The 13,161-nt window shown below is 33.5% G+C and overlaps 1 protein-coding gene across 1 annotated transcript in view; it reads right to left on the reverse strand.

The window, feature by feature from the left end:
• Window positions 1-256: 256 nt before the first annotated feature.
• The window catches only part of LOC126252850 (carcinine transporter-like), a 123,075-nt gene continuing 110,170 nt past the window's right edge, over window positions 257-13,161 (reverse strand). Inside the window, exon 7 of the mRNA XM_049953801.1 lies at window positions 257-714. Within this exon, the coding sequence (XP_049809758.1) occupies window positions 538-714 (177 nt within the window). The 3' untranslated portion in view covers window positions 257-537. The remainder of the gene's footprint in view (window positions 715-13,161) is intronic.

Below are 13,161 nucleotides of genomic sequence, written 5' to 3' on the forward strand. Positions count from 1 at the left end.
CTCTGAGTTTCGTCAGTAATATATTTTTCTGCCATAATGTTGTTTGGTGTCTTCTTTCGATCAATAACTTTATTAATTTTCCTGAATCAACTTTTGTCTTGGTTGTACTGGGCTTGAAATTAAGACTATAATCATTTGAACGTGTTAAACTGTATTTACAGAATAATAATAATAATAATAATAGTAATAACAGTAACAAGGGTAATAATGCACCATGAAAAAAATGAGGTTATTTCATAAATATTATAGTCATGTTTTACTATCTTTAAGCTGGTAGAATCGATTTGTTTGTCTTGTAGGTGTTCGATTTATATATCTGTTTCATTTGTAGATGTAACTGGTCTCCCTCACCACTTTACAATCATACCACTTGAATCATGGTCGTATCATTATTTCAGGAAGGAATTGCTTTCATTTCTGTTAGAATAAAGAACACCGCCTACATATTTTTGTCATCACAGTATTTCGTTTCTCCAGACTTTTGCAGGATCATGTCCACAGCTCCAGTTCTGCTCAGCAATATTTTCTCGATCCCCTTTACTTTCTGGTAGGAAGACTCCAGTACTTCTGATTCTTTCCTAGGAGTGAAATATCGTTTTTAGTCTCCGGGAGCTTCTCGTTAAATGACTCCGGCACAAAAGACATTAAAGCCGACATAATCAGTGTCACAGCTGCAAGCACGCTGAATACGATATGCATTCCAGAAGTCTTCCCCTGTAAACAAAAATATGAATGTCATATACTCACATCTAAATACACTGCCTGACAAAAAGGCAAGTGCGCAGGAGACAGAGAAAAAACTAAATTAAACCTCGCTGGCTCAGAGGGTATGTGATTTTATTTCAGTGATTACACAAGCGCATAAGATCACGAAGAACTTGGCAGTATAAGCCCAATTATCGGTTTGATGTTGCATGTCTTCTGACTTGGACTCGTCCTGCGAAGGCTGCTACAAAGCCGCAGAATCCTCTCCCGGGGCAAGTTGGCCAACAGCCGATGTAACTCGTCCTTCATATCTCGGATATTGACACGGAGTTGAAGTTACGTCCGAGCTGGATCCACAGGTGATCTATTGGGGGCAGATCTTGGGCTCTTCGTAGACACAGGAGTACATCAACACCACGCTGACCGTTTATAGAGACACACTTAATTTGTAGAAGAGCGTTGATATGTAGAAACATGACACCATCATACATTTCCGCGAGAGGTGACACATGACGACTCAGGATATCTGCGGACGTACCGTAGAAATCCCTCAGTCACTACTAGCCTTGACCTGATGTCATCAGGAGTCGGCGACATCTCTGCGCAATTCGCAGAGATAACTCAGCATTTGACGTTTTTACGTCCCTCAGATACTTTGTCAGGCCGGATAACAGCACTAAACACGAACTATACTAATGTGCTCTGGTGGCCATTCTATCTACCACAGAAAATTTTAACTCGGATCTTTCACGTCCCCGCCGATGATGTGCACGTCTACGAAGTAACATAGACATCCAATAATATGATCTGGATGTTTCACGTTGTTTTGTCAGGCAAGTGTACTTGTATTAAATATGTTTTTAAAGAATTTTACTCGGCGATACTACTGGTATAAATGAAAAGGCTCGCAAATGTAGTTCATTAAAATAGAGGTCATAATGATAAATGAAGTCGACGTACGTCAAACGGACCAGTAAATAATATGGTGGCTATCGTTTGTTATCGACAATTACCGAGAGTTTTATCAATGGCATAAAAATACATACAGTTTTTCATTTATAGGATTTTTATAAGCGATAGTCACTCGTCATCATTGTTCACCAGGGATAGTAATTATCTTCAGATAAAGTGGTTTCTTAATATCACTCAGTTTCTAAACAAAGTGCATATAGTATAATGTACAGAAACATTTAGGTCTTCTAGATTGCGTTACAAAGAACGAACAGGACGTAGAATTCCGTATCTCAACAATTTAGCCATCGACTCTAAAAAGTTTTGAAAGAATAAGAATGACTCTCTACTGGTTTGCGGTCCGCTCAAAAATTACCACCATATTCTGCACTGGGTCTAGCACCAATAGATCTACTATTTTTTAATTCAGACACTGTCCGAATCACTTCCTTTATTACCGACTTCCGGTCTGAGTCTGCGCTGCAGATCATCGTCAGGTCTAGTTGGAACAGCAAAAAGGGGCAACGAAAATAAAAATTACAAAAGTGTGACATTACAAATATTAGCATCAGAAGCTGCACAGTTAACAACAAATATTTTGAGAACCCACACATATCTTGAGCAGCAAAATTCAGTTTGTCAGCTAACGTAAGGCACAAAGGTTATGGATGTGGTAAAAAAAAAATTGTATGGTCACATGTGTTCATGTTATAGGCTACAAAATTTAGGTATAGCCATGTGACATGTTCATAAGTCATAAGCTACAACGTAAAACCAGCGTCAAAGAGGTTCTTCCATCATAAAGGGAACTAAAATAAATAATGCAATCAACAGCTAAAAGACATGATTATCAATAGCAGGTTGCGGTATGTACATCACGTCACACAATAAAAAATAAAAACCGATGTAAAAGACAACCTCAAAGCACAGCATGCATAGTACATTTTCGTTCTCAACTCTATAGTTTAAAAAACATTGCAAAATTAACCTACTTATCTGATCAGCATAATTTGAGTCTTCCACCTATTAAAATAAAACTTTTACCTCTTAACGCTGGCGTCGCGAAATCGCGTCATATCATTGTGACCAAGTGTAAGGCTAACTGTATTCTAGCGCTAGGGCCGGTAGATGCAGATTCTACACAGAGCTACCAACGCTTTTGACGTGTGCTGCCATGTCCTGATTGTTTCAGGTACTTCTAGAACGACATAATTGTTTACTCTTTGTTCCAGAAAGAAATTTATTCAGGCATTAAGTGATTAATACTGGACTTCATATTAGTGAATGAGAATTCAGATAAATCGAGGACCATTACCGTACGCTAAAAATTGGAAAAATGGGAAGAGAGTTACAAAAATACTATAGCTTCTTGAAAATACTATAAATTACGAAAACGTTTATCGATAATAGTGTGAGAAATAAGAGTGGCCGCTAGAGTGCAATACCTACCATAGCAGGTTGAATGACGAGCGAGACGGGTACAGTATTAATGGTTACATGCGTATCATCGGCTGCAATCTGTGCCGACTACCTTACACCCCGACCAGACAACAAAATAAACAAATTCATATTTGAGGACTGAAGAGAGACATCAGGCACTAGGAAGTCATAATAAATACTGAACTAAGCTTCATGGGAAAATTCATTCCGCTCATTAAGATTCTTGTCGGGTTGTTTTCTTTTAGCAGTATAAATTTAAAGTTCCACAAGACGTCGTAGATATGTATTGCAGTTTCTGCCCCACCGGCCCCAGATCATAGAATCTATTCAAATCCATATATCGACCATATGAGACCAACTCCACTTAGCTAAAGGAACAAGGGCATGATAATGAATACAAAATAAAATGAAGAAGTAATAGTAATCACAACAGGAAAAGAACTATTTCGTTCAAGAACACCACCAAAGTAGAAGAGTTAAAGGAACAAAGAAGATACAATTCAAACCCATTAAAATCAAAGCACCGCAACTCCAACTGAAACAAAACCAAATCGAAGTAAATAAGTCACTTAAAGAAAAATTAAATCAAATCGCAAGTAAATACTACACACTGTTATGAAGGCAGAAACAGATCTCTCTTTCTAGAACAACTAATCGCACCTCTCTTCAAGCATATAGTCAAAAGGGGGTCAAAATCTGACCTCCCTTACACTACACATCGATGTTAGATATGAAAAAATGAAGAAAATTTTGAAGAAATGAAGAAAATTTTGAAAAAATGAAGAAAATTTTGAAAAAATCTGTGGGGTACCTCCTTTGACCCTCAAAAATGGCCGAAAATGATAAATTTATTTTTGGTGAAGATAAAAATTGAGACAATAAATAAGATTTCTTATATAATAAATACAATGTCAAATACTGTTAATGACGAAAGCAATGAGAGTATGAATGAAAGTGAACTTAGAAATCGTCAAACCAATATGTGTCCTAATTTTAACAACATGTCAGTTCACAGGCTACTACAAATCTGGAGAGCCAACAACATCTGTGGTTATAGTTCTCGAGATAAGAACAAATTAATTTCAAGACTAACTGACTCTATAACACACCACATGATACCAAATACCTACATGATATGACACTCACACAACACAAATCGGTTTGCAAAACGTACAAAAACTGAGGCTATAAAAAAGTTAACAGAGATGCTCTTATTAAACATATAATCAAGTCTGGTATTAAACCATACCCACTTACTCAACTACCTCTTTATAACAAGGACAATGAAAATACTTTAATCAGTCCTGTATCACGAGGCAAGCTTAATGTTGTTAAGAAGGAACAAGCCCTCAAATGTAGGCTCGAAACTTGGTTATTTGAACAACAAGAAATAACACCTTCTGACGATCCTGTTACAGCATTTTTAAAATTAATAAAATTAATAAAAGTGAGAGCGCTCTTCACAGACAAAATGCACTTAAAGTTAATGTTCTACTAACGTGTGATTATAAGAAAGGAAGAGTAATACAAGAGTTTAACTTTAAGACTAAAAATGAAAGAATCTCAGAATCAACAAACCTAACCAGATATATGGCACAAGTTAGAAAACATTTACTTAGAGAGATGAGTGAGTTTCAAAGAAGAGGTTCTGGCTGGTCTCTCCACAAAATTAAAACACTTGAATTAAGACTTAACACATATACGCCTTATGCAGGAAATTCTTACTTTGATCTAATGATAACAAGTATTTCTTATATTGTCTAAAAGCTTATTTACATCCACCACCTCGCAATGATCATAATCCTGATCGAGTTTCTAAGTATATTAATTTAAAGGATGATATTGATGACGCATTTAAAGATATAACATTCCCTTTCACACTTAAAGATATCCCCAAAATTGAAAGACGAACTGGATTACAAATAAATGTGTTTGGCTATGATACAAAAGGAATGATTTATCCTCTCTATCCAAATAAAGCAAGAAAAACTTCTGATAAATCTGTCGATTTTTATTAGCAACTTAAGGACTGCAGAGACACTTCTGCTTGATTTGAAACCTTTCTCATCTAGTTTCTGCTCAATTAAGTAAACACAAAGAAAAGAAGTATATTTGCAGAGGTTATATGCTACACTTTAACAACGAAACAAAATATAACAATCACATCCAAGACTGTTGTGCTAATGATGCTGTGAAAATACTAATACCAGAAGAGGGCTCAAAGATTTGCTTTAAGAACATTCAAAATATAATGTGGCTATCATATGTGATTTATGCTGACTTTGAATGTCTAAACCGTAAAATTTATCCCAACAATCACAATCCTACCAATCAAACAAGAAAGTGTCAAAAACATGAACCATGTAGTTTCGCTTACTGTGTTATTAGGTCCAGAAGCATCAAAGAAGTTTATTCAAGACCTAACAGAAGAGGCCAAGAAGATTCACCAAGTATATAAAAATGTTGTACCTCTAGAAATGACTGAAGAAGATGAAGCCTTATTCGATAGTTCAGAATCATGTTTATACTGTAATTGAGAATATAAACTGAAAATTATAAGACTAGACACCATGATCATCTTACCAGCCAGTTTATAGCACCAGCATGTAATAATTGATACTTTAAACTTAAACTACCTACATTTGTTTGTTTATGCATAATCTTAGTGGCTATAATTCTCATTTGCTTATCAGAGAATTAGTCTGCACAAATGAAGAAATTGATCTTATTCCAAACAACGAAGGAAAATACATATTATTTACTAAGCATGTTAAAGAAGGCATTAACTTAAGGTTTGTTGACTCGTTTTGATTTATGTCCTAATCTCTTGCCTCTTTAGCTAATAGTCTTATAGCAGAGCAAATGCCTCACACAAGAAAATACTTTAACGAAGATTCATTAAAACTTGTAAGTCGAAAGGGAGTATACCCTTACGATTTTATGGATTCATGAGACAAGTTTAAAGAAACACAACTTCCATCTATAGAAGCCTTTTACAACAGCCTTGAACAATCAGATATATCGAGCAAAGATAGTAAAAATGCTAAAAAGATTTGGAAAGATTTTGATATGAATAACATTGGTGACTACCATTATTGTATTTAAAAACATATGTGTTATTACTAGCTGATGTGTTTGAATGCTTTAGAACTACATGCATGAGCACATATGATTTAGATCCCGCATGGTATTACACAAGTCCTGGGTTGGCTTGGGATGCTATGCTAAAAATGAATCGAATAAACTTAGATATGATAACTGATTATGATATGATCCTAATGATTGAAACAGGTGTAAGAGGAGGAATTTCCTAATGCTGTCAAAGATATGCTAAAGCAAACAAAAAATATATGAAAAATTATAATCCAAATAAAGAAAGTAGTTACCTTGCCTATCTTGATGCAAACAACTTACATGGATGGGCTATGAGTCAACATTTACCTTACAAAGACTTTACATGGCTAACTAAACAACAGATAAAAGATCTTGATATTGAAAACATACCAAAGAACAGTAAAACTGGCTACATATTGGAAGTTGATTTAGGATACCCTAAAGAACTCCATCATCAACACAAAGACTTCCCATTAGCTTTAGAAAACATGTGTCCTCCAGATTCTAATCAACCTAAACTCCTAGGAACACTACACAACAAATAAAAGTATGTTATTCACTACAGAAATCTCCGAAATGTCTACAACTAGGATTAAAGCCGAAGAAAGTACATAGAGTAATTCAGTTTAAACAGTCTGCTTGGTTAAAGAAATATATAGATTTAAATACAGAAATGAGAACCAAGGCAACCAACGATTTCGAAAAGGACTTTTATAAATTAATGAACAACAGTGTATTTGGAAAAACTCTGGAAAACATTAGAAAGCGAGTTGACATACGAATTTTGGCTGATGCTAAGAATTGTCTTAAACTCATATTAAAACCTAACTTTTACCATCGAACTATTTTTACTGAATCATTAGTTACAGTTTACATGAATAAGACTAAAGTGCTCTTTAACAGGCCGGTATATGTAGGAATGGGCATTCTAGAACTATCCAAAGAACTTATGTACAATTTCCACTACAACATAATGAAACCCAAATATGGAGAAAACATAAACATTTGCTACAAGGATACTGACAGTTTAGTCTACCACATCAGAACACAAGACTTTTACCAAGATATGAAAGAAATGATTGAACACTTTGTTGCAAGCGATTATCCCCAGAATAACATATACAACTTGCCCCTAGTTAATAAGAAAGTCTTAGGTAAAATGAAAGATAAACTATCTGGTAAAATCATGACAGAGTTTGTTGGATTAAGATCAAAAATGTATGAGATAAAATATTATGACAAAGAAAGGAATTAAAGCAAGAAATGTGAAGAAAGATTTAAACTTTGATGACTATAGGAACCATTTAACACAACAATGCGAGATTTACAAGTCTATGGAACTAATATGAAGCAAACACCATAATGTATCTACAACTGAATTAAACAAACTTGCTCTAAGTTACAAAGATGACAAACGATATATACTGCCAAATGTAATAAACACGTTACCTTGGGGACACTATAAAATTGAACAAGAGTTAAATAAATAATAAATGGCCAGATCTAAGTCTTCCATTTATGTTTATTAGTATTTACGTGTGCTTGTGTGTGTTTTAGTATTAGTGCTTTTATAGGTAGTTCTTATAAAAGAGACCATGTGGTTCCCACTTAGACCCTCAAAAATGGCTGAAAATGATTAATTTATTTTTCATGAAGATAAAAATTGAAAGACTAAAAATAAGTTTTCTTATGTAATAAACGAAATATGATGGAAAATAAATCTATAACTGAGCTTAAACAGTATTGTAGATATAACGGTATTCGTGGTTGCTCTAAGTTAAAGAAAGTAGATCTAATAAGTTTAATTAACTCATATGAAACAAGTTCAACGATAACTAATTCAAAGCCAAGGAAAGCTGATCTTATAATCTAGATTAACTCTTGTCAACAAAAAAACAACCAAAATGAAACAACATAGAATAACCAAGAAGACGAAAAAACGAACGAAGACGAAAAAGCAGAGAACAACCAAGAAGAAATGATATCAATTAAAGTAAACCTTATAAAACAAGTGATCCAACATCTGAACCCTGAACATATTGTATGTTACTTTCAAAACCCTGTGTTTAAAGGTATAGTAATCGATGATCTCCATAACCTATCAAGAAAAAAGTGGGTGCAGATATCCCAACTAAAGAATCTGTCCAAAGATTTTATTTATTTGTTTAGGAAACAATTATGTTGGAGCTACATTACTTCTAATTATGCACAATCACTCTCATTCATCAAACGTTTCAAGAAATACATCGATTGGATCTCCTTATCAAGAATACAAACTTTACCCACTCATGAAGATATTGTTGACAAATATGCTGATAAACTTCATTGGGACATAATGTGTAGAAGAAGAGAATTTTTTAGTAGAGAATATCGTTATCTCAACCAAGATTTCGTTTTAAAACACAAGGAATGTGAAAGACAATATATCAGCTGGTCAACATACACATGAAGACATGTAGGAAAGATGTCTGAAAACTTCCTAAATCAATTTAAAGAAAATATTGATTGGAAAGCCTATAGTTCTGCAAACAATTAAAAAAAGCATTCAATAAAAAGTGCTATTGAATTCTGTCGAAATTTCAGAGAATACTTAGGTTGGAATGTTCTCTCTTGTAAAAGGATTTTACTCATAGAACCTTTTGTAAATAAATTTGAAGATCTTATTAATTGGACAAAAGCCTCACCCTTTTTGAACGGACCATTAGTACGAAAATATCAAGATAGAGTCTGTTGGCGAGATGTACTTTTACATGATAAGAGTGAAAGTTTTATTCTTGAATTTGAAAACAGGGGTTCAAACCTATATGATCTTATATGGAGCTGTGAGGATAGAAAGGTCTCTGAAAAATTCCTAATGGAGATAAGAAACAAAATCGAAATGGTTCTATTCTTAAGACGTAATGAACATGTCAGCCTATCCCTCAAGAACAAACTGTTGTTACTTTAAACTGGTTTATCTGCGATAGAGAACTCAGATGAATATCCAGTATGTAAAGAAACAAAAACTCAAATGCGTAAAACCTCATGCAATCATGTGTTTTGGACTGAGTGTATGCTTACTGCATTAAGAGATAACAACACTTGTCCTTTATGCAGAACTGTTATAAGACAATCCAACAATAACAACAACAATGACATAACTACTGATGACGAATTTGATTTTGACAAGCCAACTATTTCTGATGATCAATATGATACTCAAGAAAAACTGGTTACACCTTGAACATCGCAAAAACAAAAATGAAATTAAAAAATCTTTTCACTCTTATAATAAATAGGATAAAGGAATCCACTATCACTAAATGAAATAGGCAGACCAAATATCCCATTCAAGAGCCTAAATAAACTTCCACTAAACAAAACACTATTAATCAAAAAGACTGAACTACTCAAAACTAAAGTTGGAGCTAAGGTTGTTGTTTACATAGACGACTACTAGGTAATTTCACCTGATCGTTACATTCTAGCATTTGATAAAAAAAACCAGAAACGTAATTAACGATGGTAAATAACAATTATATCAATTTAAATGACAGTAGAAGTTTACACAAGATTGAATTTACAGGAAAATCAAATGAAAAACAATCAGCCCCAGAAATTAGCGATAGTGAGTAACTGCTTTTTAGTTTCAAATCATAGTTTAGTATCTGCTTTTATGGTATTAACCATTAACGCTCAAGCTTAACTGTGTTCATGTAAAACCTAACCTTTCATGACCTTCTTTCAAGTGCAGCCTTGAGCTGTTTTTGTAATAAGATGTTTTTGTGTTTAGCCTTTCAATTTCTGCTTCCGTTTTGAGTTTGCCTATCGCTATGATTTTCAGTTTTGGTTGTGATCTAAGCCAGTCTCGTTCATTCAATAATTTTTGAAGGTCAAAGCCACACTTGACGTTTAATTCTTCATAATATTGTATTGTCTTTTTGAGTTGTTTCTTATTAAGCACAATTAGCTCTTTGAAGTTTCTATAATCAATCATTGCACCTAATGTGTTAAAGTGTTTAGAGATGGAACTTTTTGCGTTTGTTACATACAGTGGATCGGTATAAGAATAACATTCAAGAGTTAATACTGCCTTCTTGATACCGCCATACGTTTTAATATGGTCTTTTGTTCTTTCTTATAAGTCTTTCGTTTTACCATACTTACACACAATGCAGTTATCATCAATGACATCATTAATGTGAAACTCTTTGCGAAGGTCTTTAACAGCACCTAATGAAAACAGAGAATCACAAGAAATAGGAGTAGTTGCTGCCTTTAAAACAGCTGTAATATGCGCTGGGGTAGCATCTTTTGATCTCAGTTATTTGTTCTCTCCTTCTAGTTGTTTAATTCTATTTGTTAGTTGGTAATTACCTGTCTTTCTTATTGGTGGTAAAACTTCCTTGCAAACCCAATCATGAAAATTTTCTGCTTCTTTCATGTTAGACTTCATAACTAAAGAATATAAACCAGGTTCATTGATAAAAACTGTGTGTGGTTGTTCGTTTAAAGGGAGGTCTAATCTTCTCCTCCCTTTTGTTTGTTCATTTAAAGGGGAAGCAAATCGCTCCTCCCTTAGTTGTTTTTTGATATTTAAGTTTGACATAATATCTAATTGCTTCATGTTATTTTTATATTCTAGAATCTCTGCTACATCCTTACCTTTAAACCATATCTTAACATCACTATCTTCAACAGTAGTAATAAAACCAACAGATCTTGTTTTAAATGTAAAAACGTTATTCTGTAAATCAATCAAATTATCCATTTATTATATAATGAATTAAGATAATTTATTTGTGCTTTTATGATATTAGCCACCAAAGCTGTTTAAACAAGAATGCTTGATTTATTAATCCAAGAGTTATGAGAAATATCGAAACCTAACCACTTAACAAACACTTTGTAACCTTTCTTTTTCAACACCTTCTCAACCAAACAAACATCTGGATATTTTATCTTAAGCAATTCAGGATCATAAAACAAACCTTCAACACATTCTCTGCTTAAATCCATTACCCTGTAAGTTGGTGGGTTTAATGGTATGGCTTTGTAAATCTCAGATTACCGCTATTTATCAACGTCCATCTGGTGAAGTTGTTCTCTTTATAAACAACATGGTGTACATGATAACGTTTCCAGACTTATGTCTTGTTAGTGGTTATCCAAAAACCTTGCCTGTTATAGGAATTCAGCCGAATACCAAAATAAGTGGGGTTGTAAATACGTACACAGGGAGAACTTTTGTCTTCTATGATGATGTTTACTATCTTGAACTAATGAATGTAACCATACAGTTAAAAGATACAGTTTTCTTAGAGACTTCCCAGGCATACTCACAAACATTGATTCTGTATTTAGGTATGTTGATAGGCTATTGCATTTCTTTAATAATGGCAAAGTATTCCTTTTTAACGAGTTTACAATCACATTGGTTAAAGTTGAAAATTATAATTTCTCAACATTTGGAATAGAATGCAAAAAACAAACTGAAACAGTCGCACAAGTAGTTAATAATTTTAAAACTGTTCTCTTTCAGCTTGAATCTTTAGTCTAATGCTTCTTTTCTCATTATATGTTAGACCAATTGAAAGATGAGTGCTTTATGGTTATATAACCATCAAGCTTGCAAGAACCTGGTTACACTAATTAATTATGGAACAAGAAACCAGAAGCAGAAGAGTTTCAAGATTGCGTTAAGTTTAAGTTTTTTCGCGTTACGTTTACGTTACGTTTACGTTGTGTTTACGCTTTTTCACGTTGCATTTACGTTACGTTTACGTTGTGTTTACGTTTTATTATTTTGTATAATAAATTGTTTCCAAACTGAAGAATCCTAATGATGTAAATAAAGCACGAGAAGCAATTAAAATGAGAGAATATTTAAGGGATAGGTTTAAAGGATTTACAAACAAAAGAGTTGATGAATATGACAAATACAAAAAACAGGAACAACCTGTGATTGATGCAATTGGTAACCTTGGTGAACGACTTGAAAGCAAACTAGATAAAGCTCTTGAGAATAAAAGTAAAGACCCTATTCCATTTGAATTTAATACAAGTGAAGATCTGGGAAACAATAGAAGATTAAACGAATCGGATGTAGATAATATGCTTTGTGATTATGATGAAGAAACTAAGAAAAGTGAAATGAAATACATAGCAAGTCAAATGGCTTATGATTATCAACAATATGATGAATCAGAAGCACTAGCAACGCCAAAACCGAAACCAAAACCAGCTTTTATAGGATCACATTTACTGGGACACCTGAACAACTGCAATGACAAAATTTTTGGTTTAAAATCAATTGGCACTGAAAAATATGTTGGTGATGAACCTGTAAAATTTGATACATTAACTATGGAGGAAGACACTACGATTATTTAATTGAACAAAGAAAAGAATATCAAGCCACTGATGGATTAATGAATATTCTTACCGAAAAGTATATTACTTTCGATGATCTTGATGATAAATTTGATGAAGATGATTTACAAAATTACGCAGAAATTTTACTTGAATCAAACTCATTTTTGTAATGGGAAGCCTAGATGGAGTAGAGGGGCAAAATACAAATCAATAATTGAGCACATTCTAGGAAAACACTGTAGAAATGATAGTAGCTCAGAATCAAGTTTTGAAACTAGTACTCCAAGATCAAAAAGAGGTAAAGGTTTTGTTAAAGAATGTAATGAGCTGCCAATCGAATACATTTGAATGAACGATGTTAGAGACTTAATTTATCATGCGGCTGTTATTGATGGTGAAGAGAAAGCAGGAAACAATAATTTTCGAAATGAGAAAGTTACAATAATGAAAATGTTAACGTTGACGTTTAACGATTTTGTGATTAATAGCCCTAAAGGTACATCATACATTATAAAATTCTTAAACATGTTACCACCATCACTCTGGGAAAATAAGAAATATGACAAAGGAATAGTTAATTGGGATTTGAATAATCTT

Source organism: Schistocerca nitens, chromosome 4 (assembly GCF_023898315.1).
Source record: "Schistocerca nitens isolate TAMUIC-IGC-003100 chromosome 4, iqSchNite1.1, whole genome shotgun sequence".
Taxonomy (NCBI): Eukaryota; Metazoa; Arthropoda; class Insecta; order Orthoptera; family Acrididae; genus Schistocerca; species Schistocerca nitens.